A 21,869-nucleotide genomic window follows, 5' to 3' on the forward strand; every position below is an offset into this window, starting at 1 on the left:
ACAGGAGCCTTGGCTGGGTCTCTTCTTCAGGGGCACATCTCCATCATCAGCAATTCCAAATCCGCCTACTTCCTGTGAGGTCAGGAACCACACGTGCAGCCATATGTTCCTTGGGGTTTGGTGATAAACAACTTTTTACTTGTGATAAAAATGTATTATATTGCCTTATTTATTTTTAATCTTGTACAGTATTCATGTACAAATGTTAGAGCCATTTAGGTAGGATTCTCTCCAAATTATTTATTTTAAGATGCTCTGTAAATAGTGCACCAGTTACAGGTGCTTGTTCACTTGTACCAAAAATGAGGAAAAGCCTGGTACCCACTTCAGCCCCTGCTTGTAATGCTGTGGCCCTTGGGAAATGACCCTGTTGTGTTCCCTTCACACCCCTAGCATGCCTCCCGTGCCTGACACTGTAGAATAGAACACAGCCCCAGAATGCTTCCAAATGCTTCCACAGGCTGTGCCAACCTGGGACAGTCCACTTCTGAGGTGTGTGTACCTACACACACCTGTCCCCTCACACACAGCAATCCAGTTATTTCTCAGACTCCAAAGCCACCAGGGCTTCCGGACCCCTTCTGTCATAGAAGCAATAACCAGAACCTAATACTGTAGAGACAGGTCTGGCCCAAACAGATTGATATTTCGGAAACTACCTGTGCGTGTGAGCTTGCTACAAGGAATGACATCCAGGTCACTATCCCTCCCTAGCTCTAGCTTCTTGGTTCCTAGAGCCAGGATTGGTACCCCCATGAGCAGACACGAGTCCTGGGCCCCAGTATTGCTAAGGAATAAAGGTGAGGGCAGCCATCCGATCCTGCATCTGTACCTGTTCTTGAATCGAGATGCTTCATGTGACTGAGGGAAGTGACAGTTTCAGTGTTGCAACATTTCAAGGCACTGGTGGCATAGTCAAGGTGGCACATTCCACCTTCCCGGTGCCATCCTGGTGGGAGAAGGCGACCCCTGAGGGTATAACAGGAAAGAGCTAGAAAGGGCTAACAGGACTCAGGATGTGGGCTTGGCTGGCAGGTATGGGTGGCTTTCAGAGAGCTCACATTGTGCTTACATGTGAGCTGAAGGACTCTTACGCCGCTGTTCTAACAGCAACCTTCAGAAACTGTGCAAATGACTTGCTTTAATGAGGAAGAGGGAAGCACTTTGGACTGTGGAGCTGGGGAAGGTTTCACTCCATTCTCCCAGCCACCATTGCCCTCAGCAAGGTAAGTTCTAGAACTCTCTGAGTCCCGGGGATCTTACTCACAGCCTGTACAGAGAGCTTCGGTCCATGGGTGTGGGAGGGGTGTTTTAGAGCGAGTGCGTACCCCTCCTGCTGAGCATAATCGTGCAGGGAAAGAACATTGCTACATATACTGCTCACCCATCAGCACCGTGGTGCAGAAGAGATGCTGGTCTTACATTCTGACATGGCTGCCAGAAACTGACTTGCTCATGCTTTTTAATGGCTTCAACTTTGAAAGAGTACATTTGGCTTGGTTAAAATGAATAACATGCAACTCTGGCAGCTTGAATATTATATGGGCCCTTGAAGATCTTGCTTCTCTGGCTGTGACTGGCTTTAAACATTTCTATAGTGGGCTTGAACCAATAGCTCATTTACATTTACAACTACAGGCTTGGCTGTAGCTTGATGGTTAAAAGGGTGTGTGCATGCGTGCTTGCACACATACACATGTACAAATGCACTGAACTCTCTCACATACTTTCATAGGGAATATTAGAGTTGGTTTGTATTCCTGACTCCTTAGGCTAGGGGTTAGAGGAGCTGCTTGGGGTGGACTTAGATTTGGGGATCTGCTTGGAGAAGTCACTGGACTCAGAGTTCAGAAGGCAAAATTGGAGCCTCCCTCAGCTGCCCTGGGGATGGGAAGCTAACCTCCTTGTCTCTGGCAGAATGAGGACTCAGTCCAGGAACTGAGGCACCTAGATAACTATCTTATACACAAATCCTTCTGAGCCCTTTGACACCAGTGAGAAAACATATTATGTTCACAGCTGACACAGTGAAATGAAGGATCTTTGACCCTAGACAACTCCTGGTACCTATATGGTCAACCAGTGCCACATGGACCAAGACCATTGTGGATCCAGAGGCACAGGCCTAGAGCCTAGGAGCCTTCCTAGGGGAAGGCAGAAGGTGTGTGGCCTGGCCAGAGGATTCTCTTATAAAGGGTGGGGTAGGCCCAGTACTGAAGTGCATATTCAAGATGGCTCCTGCTGCTCACTGGTCGGAGAATTCTGGAGTGTGCCAGGTCTGATGACGTGGGGTGGCTTGGTCTTGATGCTGGCTGCCCAAGGGGTTCTTCCTGTCAGAAGTCCATCTGTAATGCTCTGTGAGGTGGAGATAAGGAAGATTGTTAGGTTCTAGTGGCTGTTACACAGCATTTGGTACATCATGAGCACAACTTCACATAGACACACTGAGTTGGGCAAGGCAGGTGTAGGCACTCTCCAGGGTCTGCCTCACCTCCCAGGATTCAGGAGGCACTTTAGAATGTATGAGGGATCCCTGGCCTTGCGCTGAGAGTTCATTTCTTGTAAATGTAGGTCCAATGATAGGAGATGAGATCAGTAACTCTCTGGTCCATTCCATAAACACTTCAGACCCAACTTCAAGTGCTACATCCTGCCACTAAATAATTATCTCATCAACACATCATTATGTAATGACTGAGACATTTGGGTTTTTAAGTTTTCTAACCATTTTAATCCATTCTGTTCCACACATACCAGATCTGTTCAGTGGTTTGGAGAACAAATATTATTCCACTGGAGGCCACACATTAATTCAAATCAATGTGTGCTTGTGTGCATGTGTATAAACATGTGTATATATGTCTAAGACAACATGGAATTATTCTTCCTGAGATTACGATTATTCACCAAAGGCAAAACAATTAAATTTGAATATAGTGAGCTGTATTTTGGACACTTAATATCCCATAAACGGAGGCAGCACCTACCAAACCCCCCACTCCAGGGAGAGTGGGGAAGGATGGGCACATGTCGCTGAGCCACTAAGCCCACTGCTAAGTCTCTTGAGAAAGGACCTCTATAATTCTGGTCTGTGTGCATGGAGAGACTCTGTTGCTCCTGTTTCTTTTGTCCTCTTGGATTGAGGGTTTGGGTGTGTGTTGAATATTGTGTAGAGGGTGTGGCAGCTCCACATGCCAGGTGAGTGTCCATCCAAACTCCAAGGAGGGGACAAAGTGGCATCAAATCTCAGGTACATTAGCCCTTCCCTGTCCTCCAAGTTTCAGGACCTGACATGGAGGTCACACCTTCCACCCAGTGTGTCCGCTGTTGCCTGTCTGGGTTACGCACTGGGAAGAACAAGACCCAGGAGGCTCTGGAGTTGGGCTTCCGAAGTAGCTGGAAAATTGTTTTCTTAAAATTTAGAAAATTGACCAACCGTCATGCCACAATCCTCTGTCTTGACAAGTGCCAGTCATTTATTAAAATCTAGTGAGTGCACTGAGTTTTCTTCAGCATGTTGCTAGACCTGCTCAGTCCACACTCAAACAAGGGAGGGCAATCATTGAACATACTTGGGGGGGCCTTTGGTATGGGGGTAAATTGATTGAACACTCATTACTAGTACTTCCATATAGTTTTGCAATTCCTGGGCTCGTTCTATGGGCTCCTTGTCCATGAACAGCTTCCTAATACTCAATACACATTTGTCCTGAGACTGCAAGGCAGGGAGGGAGGGGCCAGGCCTCAACTCTTCATCTGATCTGGCCAAGCTGTATGCTTTCTGTTGCATTTAAGGTCTCTGCTAAGCCATGTGAAATCTGTAAGAACCAGGTTGCTGTTGATGCTATTGGCTGCACAACCATGCTTACTCCGTGTGGCACAGGGCACCTCATAGAGGTTGGTCCTTGTGGGAAAGGCTTGCTTGAACCCCATATTTGGAGCATGTGGCCAAGTGCTGTTTGGTTCTTTAATTCTTGGCTTCTTGTTGCTAAATTAGAGCCATTTGATTTCTTTCTGATCAGCTGCATGCCCCCAAAGTTCGAGATACCTGGCAAGAAATTAGAACACCTGGCTTCAGCTTTATAGTGTCCTTGATACACTAAAACTTGTCAAAACACAAACTGACATTGTGTCTAGTGGCATCTTCTTAAATCAGTCTTTTCTGAAAGGCCTGACATCAACTAGGGACAGAGCTATGGCACAACTGTGGAGCCCAAACCACACTCCTCAGACAGCCTGGCTGCAGTAACAGCTCTTACCTTCAATGTTCTACTACCCGTGCTAGCCCGTGCTTCCAGCCAGCAGGGCAGTGAGGGTGCCTTCCCAGGGATTCCAGGGGACTTTAGAGAGAGTTCTCCAGGAGTGTGTAGAAAACAAGGAAGGGATGATGATGAGTGGTGAGAAATATGGCTGCCTCTCCATTACAGGAGCCCCACATGCTTTCCAGGCGTTGGTTCCTGTTGATGCTAGGCAATGTCCACTTCAGATGCATTGGTTTCCAAACATTTCCAGACACTTGCTGAGAATTAGCATTGAGATGCTAGCTGAAACTGACTCCAGAAATCTCTTAGACTTCATAAACTTGTAGAATGGCCTGCTAGAACATTTGCAGGCCACTAGATCTGTCTGAGGGTGGTGACCCCCCCCATTACATTGCAGAGGGAAGTGGGCCTGACAGCAGCCAGAACTTCTCATCCCCCACCAGCAACCTCCACTCAGCCCCAGACCCCAGGCACATGAAGCACAAGTCTCAGGGGACCATTCCCATGCTGTGGGGAGCCCAAGGAAGCCCCCAGCATCTCTTGCATACACCACTGGCAGTGTGGGCACAACTGGCCACCAGGAGCACACATGCCTGGGGAGAAGGGGCCTGCTCTGTTGCCTTCATCCCTGTTAAAATTGAGTATATGCAAGCCATTTGCACTATGGAATTGCATGCTATGAAATTCCTAATTGTGTGCACCTTAGTTCGAATTTGACATTATGTAGCATGCACAGAAGAATGGATGGGCTTGGGCTTGTTCCCAAGTCACCTCTACTGCTCCTTGGGAGCCCAGCGTTTCCCTCAGCCAATCCCAGGTTTTGTGGAGTCTGTGTGGCTCCAGCACTTTTTGTCCAGTGTCTCCCTTTCCCACCATGTTCCCACTTAAGCTGATTGCTCACCAATTTGCACAAATGGAAATGTCGTTATGGTTGCGTCTTAGCAGTAATTCCACCTTGATGTAAAGTAAGCCCAAAGCCCACTTCTGGAGTTCCTTACTTAAAAAAAAATTTAAAAAGGCATGTAAGCACCTGTGTCCTGTGTTTATCAAGAAAGCTTTGAGTCTGTAGTGGGATAGAGGGTGCATGGACAAAGGGGGCATTTTATCCCACACGATAAACTTCCCAGATGTGTCCGTAGCTATGAGAACTTGATGATTATATTCACAATAACTCAATATCACTGGGTAACCTCTCACAATAGATTTGTATAATCAATACGGGTCTATTTTTATGTCAACTCTGTAGAGCACCTTCCAGTCTTTTTCAAGATTGTTAAATTGAGATGAGTAACTGAATAATTTGTCCTATTTTTATTTAAAAAGTGAATGAACTGAAATGTTAATGTGAATGTAAATTTCTTAACTGCAACTTTTCTACTGAGTGTTTGCACTATACTCTCTGGGGTCTTATTTAACAAAAATAAAGGAGAAAAAATTGCTTGACTAAACTCTGGCCATTTTTATTGAAAGATAGGTGGTCATATGCACAGTCTGGAGTCATTTGTAACTATTTTTTGGGGGTGGGGAGTTATTATTCAAAATGTCACATATCACACATGACACATGGCCCGAGTGACGTACTTCATGTTCGTTTTTACACCATACTCCTTCACTTTTTCACCTGGATTTTAGTCTTGGACTTCTGTGAATCCCCAGTTCAGATATTTCTCCTATTCAGACAACATCTGAATGTTAACATGGACTCTCCGTGCTTCTTAGACTGGGCTATCTTGCTGGTAAGATCATTTCTTGGATCTTTCAGAAGCCCTGTAGCTGAGGAATCCGTGATAAGGGGTTTCATTTTCCTCAGAAGTCTCTGGCTGCTAGGCAAGCTCTCCGGCCCTGTGCTATAGGCCCAGCTCCCATTGCCCCTCTTAAAGATAAAACAGCCACCTGAGCACACGACTAAATCGGGAACAGGTTCCTTTCAAAAGCTGAGAAATATTCTCCCATCCCAAGGTAACAGAATGGCAAGGGATCAAGTCCACACAGGCATGTTGCCACTGAGGCATTTCCTTCAAGTCGTTCTTCCATTGTAAGCTGTCTTAAAAGTTCTCCAGGGAGAGGGAGAGAGGGGGGGAGAGAGAGAGAGAGAGAGAGAGAGAGAGAGAGAGAGAGAGAGAGAGAGAGAGAGAGAGAGAGAGAGAGAGAGAGAGAGGAAGGAAAGGAGGGAGGGAGAGGAACAGAAGGGAGGGAAGGGAGGTGTGTGTGTAGTGTGTGTGTGGCATGTGCGTATATGTGTAGTGTGTGTGTGTGGTATGTGTGTATATGTGTAGTGTGTGTGTGTGTGTGTGTGTGTGTGTGTGGCATGTGTGTATATGTGTAGTGTCTGTGTGTGGAGTGTGTGTATATGTGTGCTGTGTGTGTACTCCTGGATATCAGGGAGAGGTGAAACAACAAAACCTAGCTTGAGGAGCTGGCTCACGTGACTGGGGTTGACACATCTGAAGCTGGGCAGACTGGGTGACTAAGGAAGAAGTTAATTTTCAGCTTGCGTCTGACTGCTTGAGGTCATCCTCACTGTGGCCGGTCACTTGCTTTACTCTGGCGTCTTTTACAAATAGTAGAGCCATCTAAGTACCTCCACAGCAGACAACTGAAGTGTAGTCCTCATAAAATAACAGCATTAATATCAAAATATATGATGTATAGTTTTCCTCTTTTAAATAAAGACTACCTCTTTAATGTCAAATATACTTGTATCCTAGTCAAAGGGTTTTGTTTTTTGAAGATATGGGATGAATATTCTAATATATTTTTAAAAGGGGCATATACAAAATTATGTAAAGTCTGGGATTAAGAAATACAGTTTAGCAGAAACGTGGTCATCAGTAGAACTATTAATAAGGAAAAACACAAATTGGAAGCTATACCATGCCACATCCATCCTCACCAGAATGATGTTTTTAGAAAGAAAATGAAATGTACCACTAGCAAATCTGTGCTGAGCTCACATTTCCACACTTGCTTACAGGGAGTCCATCGTCACAGGGACCACGGGGTCAATTCCTTTAGTGTGGTAAAAACCCCAGGATTCTAGCAACGGCTAGCTATCCTACCAGTCCTGGCTGTCTCATGCTTCAAGCCTCTATATGCTGTTGATAATGATGAACAATGGGGGATACAGTGTGGTAGGCAACATTCTAAGACTTCCCTCCACTAAGACTCCATCCTCACCACTTGTATGAAACATCACTCCTGATAGTGGCAGGAGTTATATAGTCTGAAACATGCACCTCCCATGTCTCTGGCTGGTGGCAGATGGATAGGCCAGAGAGATCTGAAGACTGGTGGGGTTTGTCCAGTCATTAATGGCTTAGAGAGTTAGCTGTGTGACTAAGGAGGAGGAGAGGGTCAGCATCTCAGAACAAAGTGGCCTCCTTCTGGCAGCCAGCAACAGAAGGAGACCTAAGGCCTACAATTGCAAGGACACAGCTTAGGAGGACTCACTTTCCCTGGGGCTCTGAGGAGAGGCTCAGATGGGCTCTAGTACTGCAGGCGACTTACACCTAAATCACCCTCAATGTTCATGTCGGTGGTTTTCAAAATAGCACATCTTTTAAAAGTCTTTATTTCTTCAGACTTTGAGGACCTAATTCTAACTTGTTAATCTTCCCTGTTGCCCCAACTACCTTGGAAACAGACCCCCCAAAGCAAGTCTGTCTTCACACTACCCACAGAATGCAGTTATAATGCTTTTGCTGCTATCTGCCTGAGGGCCTCAGCCTTCAAATCTGGTTTGAAAGCCATGACACCAGTAGGCATTCCTGCTGCCACCGTAGCTAACCACTGCTGCAGACAACAGCCCTAGCAACAAGCCAGTAACCCAGTGCATGGAAGTGGTCGCTGACTAGAATTCTAGAGTCTGGAGCAATAGGCTTTGGCTTAGAACTGGTTGGTGGCCTGTCCCTATCAGAGGCACTGCCCCCTCTCTATCCACAATAGAAAGAGCCCAGCCAGTTATCGGTAACACGAGGAAACGAATCAGCCAACATGAACAAACCTGGAGGTAAATGTCTGTCCAGCAATTCCAGGTAAGAAGTCACCTCAATCTCATCTTAGGAGATCCCAGAGAGAACCCCAGCTGAACTTCCAGAGCAGGGACATGATAAAGGGGTATGCTAGTGAGCCGCCGTGCCGAAGATCACTGTCATTCAGTCATAGGAAGTGATTAAGGCAGCAGGAAGCCCTCACCTAACTGTGATTAACAAAGGAGATGTCCCTTCCATGGGAGAGCTCAAAGACAAGGCAGGCATGTCATAAGACTATACATTAATTCTTTAACCATTCTCTGTGTGCGATGTGTGCCAGTATGGTGGCACTGCGTGCAGAGAAGTGTGATTGCAAAATATTAGATGGCAGAAGAAACCTCTGGGGGATGGAGGGCACTTCCGGTTGGAACTGGGGGAACAGAACACGTTCTATTTTTCTTGCAGGGTTTGGGACTGCTGTTCTGTAAAACGTGGTCTTGCAGACTCAAATAATCCATGCTTATCTCTAAGAAACCATGGTTGGCTTCATCCCAAGGACCTTTGCTCACCAACTATCCCAGAATTGTTAACTTAGGGACCCTGCTGTTGGAAAAATAGCCTGAGCCAGCAGCAGCAGCTTTGCACGTCTCTGGGAATGCATGCCAGGGCCTCCTGCTTTCCATTTCTTTCTGGCCAATTGCAGCCCAGGACATGTCAGAGTCCAAGGGGGACCTTGTATTGGATGGTCTGCCAGTGTCTTGTTGCAAACAGTGTGGAGTATCTGCATGGCCTTGTCGGTGAGGTATCCTCCTAAACCACAAGTTTAAAATAACTTTTTGTTACATTGTTTTGTTTATAGTGAGAGCATGAGCAGGTGTATTAGGTCAGAGGACAACTTGTAGGAGTCAGCTCTCTCCTTCCATTGGACAGACGCCAGGGACCAGGCAGCAGGCACCCTTACCCCATAGTGAGCCAGCCATCTTGCCTACCCAAAGAGTGAGACTTTAATCACTTCAGTTGGAGCGCCTATGAGTAAAGTATACTCTACCTGGGTAAACACACAGCAACCCAAAACACACAAGTGTCCTTATCTGTCACCTGAGCCTTTCCTACAATTTCTTCAAGAATGTATTGCCTCACACTGCTTCCCCATCCTCGGTCTGTATTTGAATTTGTCTTCGAAAAGCGAGGTTGAAATAGAATTCTCTTGGCTCTGCATCCGGATGGATTTGCATTCAAGCATAAACTTTGGAAATAGTTCTCATGAAAAGAGTTTATTTTTAATAATGAAGATTGGAAGAACTTTCCTCGGATGTATTTATCTCCATGTTAACAGTTCTAGTCAGGTTTTAAAAATAGTATTCTGTCTTATCTGAAGAAAAAAAATTAATACAAAGGCTGATTTTATAACCAGATAATTACACAAATGAAAATAGAGAATTGTCTTAATAGGAAGCAGCTTGTAAGACATGCAGATGTGTAAGGATAAAGGAAATGACCACTTAGAACATCGGGTGGAGTCTGAAGTTCCCCGTCCACAGTCACAACTGCTGGCCCTGCTCCTGAAAGCAGACAATGAGACCTGTTACCTGTCCTCCAAGCAGGCAGTCCTGGACCTCACCTACTCCCACACTCTCTTAGGCCCTACTCAGCTTTCCAGGCATCTAGAAATCAGGACTTTCTAACCCTGCTGCCCTGAAGATGAACAGGAAATCAATCCAGTCCATTCCCAAGGGGACCAAAACCCAAACCCTAAACTGTAACCTTTTCTAATTTCTCCTGTGCTCAGGAACTCACTCACACCAGCCCTTTCTCTCCATCTGTACCAGACATGATCCCACCTAGAAGATGACCTTCCTCTCCACTGTAGAAGTTCCGGTCAAACAACACTTGCACTTGGCCTAGTATTTCAGACCTTCAAAGCCCATTTCCTCCTGGTTCTGCATCTCTGACAGCCTGAGTGAGCTCGGCCCAGGGAATCAGGGATCACCAGTACTCATGGCTTTCCCCGGGCAATGGGAGCTGGGCTAACAGTAGCTGGGCTTTGTACTGTACCTGATATGCTTTTGTCATTTATCATATAAGGAAAACAGGTGCAGAGGAACAGAGAGATTGTCCCTGAGCTCAAAGCCAGGCAGTAAGAGAGCAGAGGGCTCAACCAGGCCCAGTGACCTTTTCAAGTTACAGAACACAAAGAATCTCATTTTCTTTCAAACTGCCAACTATGCCTTGATGTATCCCACCCTGACCCTGGCCTAATTCTTCCCTTATTTTACTGTTCAGATAACAAGGTCAGCTCACACCTTACTCACCTGGGCCAGCTGGAGTGTATAGTGTAGATAATTAAGTCATGCCAAGCCACCTGGGTCCTGGGGGTCTACCCTGACTGTACTGATGCTACGTGACCCTTGGGCTTGGTCGGGGAGCTCAGTGCTAAGGAGCCCCACTTGGATGGTAAGCTCATGATGAACTGCCTCCTCAATTTCCTGAAGCAGGCGGGCCTCCCATTGTCGTAAGCGTTGCATCTGCATAGAAGACAGACAATTATCTGCAGAACTGCTGTCACCATGGGCAACTTGGACATCGCACTTGAGGGAAAATGCCCAGCAGGCCTGGGACCCTTGTCCATGTCTGAGACACCAGCTGAACCTATAGGGTTTGTGTGTCTTCTCCGTGTTACCCCAAGTGTAGAGAAGGGGTGGAGCCCAGACTCGGGCTTTCTCAGTCTCAGGAAGGGTTAGCCCCTGAGGCTTTTCAGAGTGAGAGAAGAAAATCTGTTAAGGGGCTGGTCTCTTTGTACTGACCTCTGCTACTCTAGAAGTTAGCATCCTCAGGAGGGATACAGGGAAGAAATGATCAGGAAGAAAATTCCTCCTGAGCTTCCCAATGAGGCCCTCACAGGCTTCCAGTGGTCGGTTAATAGGTTTGAGGGTTAGGAATGAGGGTCTGTTGACAGGAACCAGAAACTGGATAGAAAGTGTGCTTTTGTTGTTTGAGATGGTCTCAGGCCTCTGCCTCCCAGGTCTGGGGTTACAGATGGTCACCACATCTGGCCTAAAGGTACATGTTCTTAATGCTCTGTCTGCTTTGACCAATGCTCCTGCCAGGATCCTTTCTGATACTCAGCTGACCTTCAGGGCTCTGATAAAGAGTGTCCCTGGTATTAGTGTCCCTGGTATTAGGAGAGGCACACTTCAGAGACAGTTGGCTTAGGTATGTCCCCTGTGTGAGAGTGAGCCATTTCTGTCTGTATATTGTAGCTAGAGAAGGGATTAGGGCAGCCAGACCCTGGCCCAGAAACTTCTCAGACACTAGCAGCATCCTACTGTGTCTAGGCAGAGGCAAAGGGCATAGATGGCCCTTTGGGAGAACCTATGTGGTGAGATGATAATTGGGACAATTCTTGTTACCAAGTTCTCTATTGACCCCTTGGTGCCAAGGACAGTTGGTACCTAGATGCCTGTGAGCTAGAGACCTGGGACAAAGAACAGGCAAAGGACCAGCCGGAGGACTCAGCCTGCACTGAGGACTAGGCTCACAGAGCCCAGGGCTGGGGAGTTATGGTTTAGAGGCAACAGCAACCACAGCATTCCTTCTGAGCAAAAGGCTGTCTTGAGACAGCTGAGCACTGGGTGTCAGAAAAGCTGGAAGGCCTTGTGACCTCATATGCAGAGGCGAGCATTCTCTGCACACCTTCACACTTGGTGTCAGAGGGACCTAGTAGGAGAAGGTAAATGTCCCCAGATAATAGCTGGGAAGCTTATAAGGACATGGAGCTCCCTGGGGACAGGGCTGGGTTGGGAGGCGAGAGACTTACTGCAGCTGCCCGCTTCTTTGGGTCTCGTCTCTTCTGCCAGGTGATGTCCGAAATTCCAGGCATCCCTGAGTTCTTTGGCCAGCTCATCACCAGCGGAGCCTCTGTCTTCTGATGCTGTTCCTTGTTCAACGAGGCTGACGTGCATGGTTCTTCCTCTGCAGCTACATGGTCTGAGTGGGGTTCCTCTGGCTCACTGGAACTCTCTAAATCCTGAACAGTTGAAAGCCTTTTTCTAAAGGTGGCTGTGGGGCTGAACCCTGACAGCTGGGGGGAGCCTTCAGATATCAAGGACCAGTGGCTTTGGAAGTTCCTTCCTGTGGGCCTTGGGCTCCAGCCCATAGTCATCTCCTGTGGAGTGCTGTGAATGGCTGGTTTCTTCCAGTCTGGCCTATTTGTCACTAGAGAGGAGCTGAACTCAGGAATCTGGAGATAAAGACACAAACCTGGGTCCGAGATAGTTGCAGCACCTTTATTGGGAACATAGTATATTCCCACCCAAGCACAACCCACTCAGAGACACATACCCAGTGATCCTACAGTAAGGAAGACTAAGCACTAAGGGTCTGCACCCATGGCTGGACACTCAAACCATAGGCATGATGGGACATTTCTACTCCCTGCCCCCCCCCCCCCCCCACTGCACTGATGGTTAATGACAGTTCAATGAACAACAGTCAAAGGTGGCTCTCAAGGATAGGGTTGAAGTGCAGAGAATGTTCTAGCAAACTGCCTTCCCAGGGGTAGGGAGGAGAGCCAAATGTTATCAATGAAATAATCTTAGCACAGAAATCTCAGCATAAAAACACACCTCTTTTTGGCAAATTGATGAACAGGGGAAGGCAGTTGGGACAGTGGCTCTAGCTGAGTGGTTCGCAACCTGTAGATCATAACCCCTTTGGGGGGGTAGTTGAAAGGGGCCATTCTAAGACCATCAGAAAGTGCATATATTTATACAATGATTCATAACAGTAACAAAATTAAAGTTTTGAAGTAGCAACGAAAAGAACTTTTATGGTTGGGGATGGAAGGGGTCAGCACAACCTGAGAACTATATTAAAGGGTCACAAGCATTAAGATGGCAGGGAACCACTGCTGAGGTGATTGTTGGAGGTACATGGGACATGCTGTATTTGGTTATAACATGTCAACTCCAATTTTTCCTCCAACATAAAACCCAGATTCTTACCCTGCATGCACATCCTTTTCATAGACACTAGTGAAGGATGGCCCAGCCTTCATATCTCTAGCCCCACACCAGTGGATTTAATTTAGTGCAGGGAGAAAAGAAAAAAATAAAACCTGTCCAATTCAGCTAATTCTCGAAGCAGCAGCTTGCATGTAAACACACAGTGGCTTTCTTATTATTCCAAACCCAATATGGTAATCTTCATGTTATTTGAACACCAGGATACAGGAAGCAAGGTGTGCCTAGGTTAAATGCACAAACACTAAAGCACTTTATAAAGGGAATTTAAGCATAGGACAGGCTGGGACATCTGAAGAGGGTCCTGACATTGATCGCCTGAAATTAAACACACTTGTGCTCACCCATAAGGCGTGCCTCCCTCTGGTGCCCTTTGACACAGTTGGTGGATGACCTCACAGCAGTTAGCACTCTGTTGTCTGTGTTTCCTGTTTCTCTTTGGGATTTAGACAAAGGCATGCAGACGGTGTCTCTTTGACAGCAATGCCAGCTCTGCCGATTTTGCCTACTCCACCTTTACAAAGCAGTCTCTTGCACGGAATGTTTTTGTAATGAGAGCTACAGTATCTGCTGCAGGTACTGACATCCCTGGACTGTACAGGAAGCCATTGTCACTCATGGAGTGAGAGGAACTGGAACTTAAGGAAGTAGATGCCATATGTATATGCAATTTATTTATATACTATATAATTTGTATTATATAATTTGTTTTTTAAAAGAAAATGACTTTGACACTTCTTGAGATTGGACATAGTTGTCCGTTGCTCTCCATTGACAATACCAACCATCAGTAGGAACTCAGAGGGGTTTTTATTACATAGAGACAGGGAGTGTTCCTGAGTTCTCAGCATCAGGATGGGAATACTCTGGTCTGACTCTAGCTAGGAAGAACTAACAAGAAGTAGTCCAGAGACGACTAGAGTATGTGGCATGGGGTGCCAGGCCAGGATGTGGGGCTATGACCTGTCTAACACAGAGCACACACAGGGTCCACAGCAGCTTCTTCTCACAGAGAGGAATTCTTTGGGGCCTAATTGGCAGGCAGCCTGAGAAAAATCTCCAGGACCCCTCGTAGCATTCTGTGGGACATCTCCCATCACACGCCACACTTTACACATTCTTACTCCCAGCAGCACCCCTCTATGCCTACCTCTGTTTCTGACTCCATCCCGTCTTTCCTCCAAATCGGACGTTCTCTGGGAAGCAGGGAGCTTAGAAATAACCCTGGCGATAGTTCCCGCTCAGGCCCGGACAGGTGCATGAGAGCACACCTGATGCGCACACCTGATGACCACGTGGGCGCATCGCCACGGGAGCGTTCGCCTCCCCCTGAGGGCTTTCACCTGGCTGGTGTCTTCTCGGAATACTTTAGTATTACCTTAGCGCACCTCTGAATTCTTACAATATGAAAGGCTGTCTGGTCACCTAAACCAGTAACGACCAAAGACCATATTCAGACAATCTGAGAGCCTCCGGAAGTGCTACGATCTCAAATATGCCTGCAGCAAAGGATTTCTACCCTTCCCTTTGGTGCTTCTAAGATTTGAGTCATGAGAACCCAGAACACTGGACAAGCTCAATGCCTGGTTAAGCTGATCTGGGCGGGTCTCCAAATCGAATTTCTAAGGATTAACAGAAAGATTACGCTGGGTAGAGCCACCTCATGGCCGATGGGGTTTTACTGTTTCTCAGACTCACCTCGAACTCTTGAAGGGAGCTTCTTGCTATCCAGTGCCCCAAGGAGCTGAGACTACAGGTATGTGCCAGTGGTTCCAACTAACTGTTTTTAAAAGTACCCATCCTCCAGCCTCCCAGGTACCCACAATATTATTTTGGTGCTATCTTTTTAATTAATTAATTAGTTAATTAACTAGTTTTTAGTTTTGGGGGTTTTGGAACAGGATCTCACTATGTAGCTTTGGCTGGCCTGGGTCTCCCCAGTGCTAGGATTAAAAACTTGTAATACCATTCGGTATGAATCTCCTTTTGAATACTCTTTTCCTTAGATCTGCTCCAATTTGCTTCATCTGTGCCTTTGCTGGCTGTGTGCATGGCATCTAGTTGGTCATTTAAAAATAACACTCGGAGGCACTAAGAGACAATTCAATCTGATTGTCCCCTCGTATGTCAAGCAAGTAGGATTGCTGGTTCAAAGTCAGGCATACTCTGAAGCTTATAGCATATTAATGACAACACGGACCCCAGAGGGCTACCCACCCCAAAACCCCCTCCAGCAAGAAGAGAGTGTTCACCAGCAAGTTAGCCAGCTGTGCTTCTGTGTAACCTGAAAGCTGCCCCCTACCTAATCTTCTACCACCCTCCTTCTTGCTCTCTTAAGCCCCAGGAATACCTGTCTTGGGGAGGGGGTCTTGGTCTATTGTCATAGATGAAGTCCCAGATGGATTGCACCTTACAGCACAGCCTCAGCTCTGTCCAGGTGCAGACCCCATGCAATGTGCCCCAGCTGTCCTTCCCTCACTTGGTGTCCTGCATTCATAGGGATTTGAAAGCTGGAAAAGCCCTCCCACACCGCTTTGTTTTCCTGAGAGGAAAGGTCGGTAAAATCACTGCACCTTAGTGAAGAAGCTCAGATAAGCACAGCTCATCCAACAAGCAAATACTAAATACCAAGGGTTAAAAACAAAACAAAACAAAACACGCATGCTCACCACACAGGGCATAACTTGGTGCTAAATGCCCTTAATCAGTGTCCAGTAGTATACCTCACTGACCACAAAGTCAGTGTACCCCCTTTCCTCACTAAGAGCCAAATGAACAACTCTGGAGAGTGCTGGGTGACAGGTAATATCTAAGAACAACCTGTCAAAGGTAAATCCTCTGGATTTACTACTAGTAAATTAATAAACTAGTATTTCCTCTGGAAATACCTTCTAGTGGTCACTAGTGTCCCTTTTCCACAATCCCATTTGATGTTTATGTAAATGCTGTTCTGCAGTTGGCTAAGTGTGTTTTTCTGGGTGGTTTCCATCAAGGGATTTTAACTTTTTTTGGCTGCTTTCGTTAGGAGCAGTGAGAGAAACATAGTAAAGAACACATTCATCTGAGTGGAGGAATGGGAGCTACATCACTCAGCTCTCCTGAAGAGATCACGCAATGAGCCCACGCTTATATTAAACAGTAATGCTCCCTGTCTTTGTAAATCAGGTCTGGGTTACCCTGTTGCCCAGGCTCTGTTAACTAATGTGACTGCTATCACACCCACTGTGAGCAGTGTGTTTCTGGACACATTCTTGAGCTCCAGATAGCACAGGAGTTTCAGAAAAGGGGTGGTGTTCACCACAGGCCTTAACAGTCCAAGACAAGGATGAAGCAGACCATATGTCCCTTGTTGTGTCTAGTGTGACACATGGCCCCAGAAATGGCCTTTGGAGATAGCTGTGTCTTGGTCTTTCCAGCTAAAACTCTGCAGTCAGAGGGACTTTGCACTGATGCAAGGAGCGGGGCAAAACAGCCAAGCATGCTAGCATGGTAGAGCTGGGGCTGCCCTTGGAGGACAGAGGACAGAAGTTGGAGGTGAGAGAAGCCCACCTGTGCAGGTCACCCAGGTGGGACCTGCAGTCTCCCAGGGGAGGAGAAGATGTGGGGACTTTCCCTGAGACCCATGCAAACCAGAAGCCAGTCTGAGAAAGAAATTACTGACTCAACATATTTACCACAACTACCTTGTTTCCTGGGAGGTAATCATGTTCTTTTAGGCTTTAATAATTTTCTACCATAAGATATGTATACATACATGTATACATGTGTATATATATATATATGTATATATATAATATCATATGTCTTATGTAGCAGATATTAGTTAATTTGCCAAGGGAGAAATTGAAGAAAAGAAACATCAAATAATTTTTTCAAGATCGTACAGATATTAAAGACCCGTCCTAGACCTCACCTTAGAGTTCTCAGTTAAGCCCAAGGCTTAACACCCTCACATCCCAACTCTTACAGTCTTAACCTCTGGTCCCATGCTTTATATCTTTAAAAAATGCAAGTAACATTAAATAACACTATAACAGAATGATTTGATGTGGTTTAAACAGAATTGAAATATGTCACTTTAGAAAGTGCCAAGTGTGGCAGACGTGCTCAGGGACTACCAAACACAACCGTATCAGCGGCTGATGAGGTCAGAGAGCGATCCTGACTTCTGCACCCATTGTCTGGAAGGGATAACGTGCCCTGGGTTCTCTTGGGATACACGGATGGTTCCAGCTATCTCAATATGGAGAAAGCTGAAGTCACATATCACCTCACAAAGAGAGATAGAACTGTGGTGTGTTTGAAACTAGAAACAAAAAGCTTGAGATCCCTCTCCATTCCTTTCTCAAAGCCGCGTGTCCTTCTGCCTGTGCTCTGGCCTTTCTCCCCACTCTTTGTGTCTCCATTATCCAGTTTTGGAATTTGCGTCCACTCCCACACATTGCACATAGATAGGAACACGCCATAGGAGCCTTGTATTGGGAGCACATGCTATGCCCTCTCAACACTCAGCTTGGGCCACTGTTGGGTGTTTTTTTCCTACCAGATGCATCCATCATCTCTTGACACTCCACTTCTCTCTCCCCTAAAGAGGTTGTTTTAATTGAGGGCTTTGTGGGCTGTTGGCTCTGAATGTGCTCATGTGTCAGAGCCCTTGTTAAATTCTTGTTAAAACAGAGCGACAGGCACCTTCCTGGGACTCAGGCTTTGGGGTTTGGCCTTGGTAGTTTTATACTGTCTAGACCTCCATACATTACAGATGTGAGTGAACGGGGATGCCTGCCCCAGGAAGAGGACAATGAATGATGACGTCTGTATACTTTCCGTGTTCCTGACAATATCTGTCCTCTCAAACTAATCTCAACACACTCCTCAGATACACTGGGGAAGGGGGTGGCTTTGCTGTCGATGTTGAGATGGAAGCTGAGGTCTTTTGGCAAGGTCCCTAACATCAGCCCTGGGCCTGTTCCTCTTGCTATATTTCAGCCCGGGCTGTTCACATGCTTCTGGAGCACAGGCCTGAATTCCCCACCCCCACCCCGTTTCTGACAGTCTGTACAGCGGTGCCTTTCATCTGCCCAGGGCAGCAGGCCAGGCCTTTGCATGGATTTACATCATTCCCATGTCGATCATGGACTGTGGGCAGAACATCTTTTTGTGTTGTTTTCCTCAGGTTCAAAACAACCCCCCCCCCCAGGTTTCCTCTGGATTGTAGCACTTTCCACTTTTGAAAGCTCCCCTTTGACCTTGACTTTTGTATCATTTTTTCCAGAGCCCAGATTGCCTAACTCTGGAGCTGTCTGTGGGTAAGCAGCACCTTGCATGAGGGCAGGACTTGGGAACAGTGTGTGATGGAAGATCTCCCAGGCTTTCATCATCCTCGGGCCCCACAGCTTCCGTCCATGGCAGCTGAAGGAAGCTGCAGGCAGCCCAGGGTACTGTGGGCTCACACTTCCTTAGCAGCCGCTTTCCCAAGCCACTTCATCTCCTTAGAGCCTCGGTTATGGGACACTGGGGTGAGGAAATCCGAGGTGAAAATGCAGACTGCTACTCCTGTATGACCCCCCTCTTCTGGTGCTAATAAAACTGTCAGAGATGAGTTCTTCATATGTGGTATCTCTAACAGCACTGCAGAAGCTGTCGAAACAAAAAGGCAGAGGTGTGAAGAATTACTTCGTGAGATGCTGCATGTGGCCTTTCACACAGCTCCCTCTGGAGTACAGACTAGGGCTGATATGAGAAGACTTCCCCTAATACCTTTCCTTCATGGCGCGCTGAATTTACAGTGGAGCAGAAGGGAGGGCCCGAGTGTATAGGAAATGCACAGACTTTGATTGGGAGAAAGGAGGAGTCTCACCTTCAGTGCTCATTCTGAGACCTGCTAGCAGCTAGGCATTCCCTCTCAGCGCCGGCTGTGTGTAATAAGCATCTACAAGACATTGGGTGGGCAGGGTGGCACATGCCAGTAATCATGGTACTTGGGAGGTAGAGGCAGGAGGATCAGGATCTGGAGGCCAGTGTTGGCTGAATATTAAGTTCAAGGGCAGCCTGGACAGTTAGAGACCCTGAGCCAGCAAAATAAAACAACAAAATTGCCCCCCCAACCAAACCAAACCAAACCAAACCAAACCAAACCAAACCAAACCAAACCAAACCAAACCAAACCAAACCAAACCAAACAAAAAAAAAAAACTATGTTTCCCTATTCCACTGCTGTTTCTGATTGCTTCCAGCCTGACATTCAAGAATCTTAGTTCTTGGGATGCACAGCTGCTTACAGGACACATATCATGTCCCTTCCTGGTGATGACTCCAATTCCAAGTTTTCGGCCCTTCAAGGTTTCCCTGTGGTCAGCACACTTAGACCCTGAGTATTCTATGCTTCCAGGCAGAGATCATTGGTGGCTTTTCGCAGGGCACATTGAGCATCTTGGTGGGTTCCCTCACTTCCTGCTATCCCTGCTCTATCCTGTCACCCTAATCTTTGCTGCTTGAAGGATCTCACTCTTCCCCCAAGACTATTTGAGGCATCACCTTTTCCTTGAGGTTCCCAAACATTTGGGATACTCTCTTCTTTCTTGCCAAGGGCATCACGGGATGAACTTATGAGCCCTCGATAGACTGCCTGCTTTCTGGGGTGTGAGCATGTGATTGCTACTCTGTTTGGGGCATCTCGTTAGCTCGTTCCTATGCCTGACTCTGTCTCCTTCACCCAGCACACAGCTCCTTCCTGCCCCACTGTGTAGTGAGAAAAAGCAGTCAGGCTCAGGAAATAAACTTCTAAGAAGCTGGGAGGAAGAGTCATCTGCCACATGGAGGAAGCCACAGGAGTCTTGGAAGACAGCTTTTAGGGGAGACTAATCACTGTGGACAAAGATATAAAGTTATAGGGACAGTGGAAATTCTGGCGTGGCAATGGCGAGCCAGTGTGGAAGTGGAACTGAGTTGTTTGCAGTGAATAAACAAGGGGGGCCTCTCGGATTCGGGACTAGAGATGGGCAAGAGAGGGAGCTGAGTCAGGCTGTGACTCAGGAGAAGGGCCAGTCACCCCATCACACGCAGCACAGACCAGTGAGCTGGTCATCTACACAGGCCTGGGGGAGAGGTGGGGAGCTGGCTTCATTCTCATTCGTGTTGACCGAGTGTTGGGAATCAAAGGGGAGTTTGGTGGCTGTTTGGTTTGTGTGACTATGAGGTCAGCAGTGGAAACATTGGGAAACTGATCTTTGGAAAGGAGGAAGAAGCACTATGTGCAGTGGCAGGGAGGAATTGGGGACGGCGGTCGGATGAGCACTGGGAAAGGTGCAGCACAGTAAACTATTTGGGGCCCTGGCTACCATCTGGCTCAGAGTCCCAAATACTGGTCACCGTCGTGCCTTTCCTGTATTTCATTAAGGAAACATTTCAAGTGCGGACAGCGAGGTTGAGGCTGTCAGACAGACACTTCAGAGGTCCGATTGCACTTCCAGAAATGAAATTATTCAGGGACTTACAGTCGAGCTATTCATTTCAAACAGCCTCCAGTTAAATGTTGGGGCTGGAGAGATGACACACTGTTCTTACAGAGGACCTGGGTTCAGTTCCTAGCACTCTTGTTAGGCTCACAACCACCTGGAACTCCAGCTTCAGGGAAACCTGACACCTCCTGGTCACCAAGGGCACCACACTCACTTGCACACAAACCCTTCTCCCACTCAGACGATCAAAGATAAACTCTTTTAAAAATCAAATGATTTTTTTTTTAAATAAAAAAATGTTTAAAAATGGAAATCAGTCAATCAGTTCCTTAAAAAGGTACTGAATTTGGGACACTTGTGTTAGAAAAAAGAAGTGGCACAGCTGGGCATGGTACTCCAAGAAGCAGAGGCAGGAGGATTGCTATGTGTTTGAGTCTAGTCTAGACTGTTCAGTGAGACCCATTTCAAACAAAGTAATCAGAGGCACACTCATGAGACCCTGAGTATTTGGGGGCAGCTTTGCCATTTGACCTTACTCCAGCTGCTGGGGCAGATGTTAGTTCAGCTGCCCTTTTATGGAAACTTTCCAAGTTGAGTAAAATCTGGCTTTGCCAAGTCCAGTTACTTTCATGAGGCCAGAGAGCTAGGGAATGGCTATCAGGATAATTCCATATGTATTTTTTTCAGGCCTGGAGAATCGAACCCGGGGCCTTGTGCATGTCAGGCAAGTCCTCTGTCCCACACCTACAACTGCAGCCCAGTGTGATTATTCTTTATGTAAGCACATTGCAGATCCAGAATGCTATGAAAAGGGCACAGGAAAAAACAATCTAGTCTCAGGCTCCTGAATCATGCCCTCTCCTGTCTGTTGTTTTGGGTTCTTCTCGAGGTACTCAACACATTTAGAATCACAGCTGCTCGAGTAGCATATCTCAGACCCTCCCAACGTTTCTTAGCGGGGAGGTTTTACTTAATTGAAGAATGCCTTATTGTAAAGATTCTCCATTAGGAAAGACAGAACTGTTCTGTGTGGCTCATTATGATCTGAGCTTTTCAGAGACTGCTTCAGGACTTATCCAGTATCTGACTGTGGAAATTTAGGCCATGTAAGGGGTAGCTTTAGAGTGAGCTTCGTCTCATCGTCTGTAGCCACGGGCT

At 46.8% G+C, this 21,869-nt stretch overlaps 1 protein-coding gene across 1 annotated transcript; it reads right to left on the bottom strand.

Annotated features, from left to right (window-relative positions):
- Positions 1-11,993: 11,993 nt before the first annotated feature.
- CCDC201 (coiled-coil domain containing 201) lies at positions 11,994-14,422 on the bottom strand (the record flags this gene model as incomplete). The annotated part of the gene is made up of 2 exons (XM_080920031.1): positions 11,994-12,473; positions 14,405-14,422. 2 exons carry the CDS (start codon positions 14,420-14,422, stop codon positions 11,994-11,996), a joined length of 498 nt encoding a protein of 165 aa, XP_080776157.1.
- Positions 14,423-21,869: the final 7,447 nt, after the last annotated feature.

The sequence above is a fragment of the Micromys minutus genome (genome assembly GCF_963924665.1).
Source record: "Micromys minutus genome assembly, chromosome: 1".
NCBI classification, from domain to species: domain Eukaryota; kingdom Metazoa; phylum Chordata; class Mammalia; order Rodentia; family Muridae; genus Micromys; species Micromys minutus.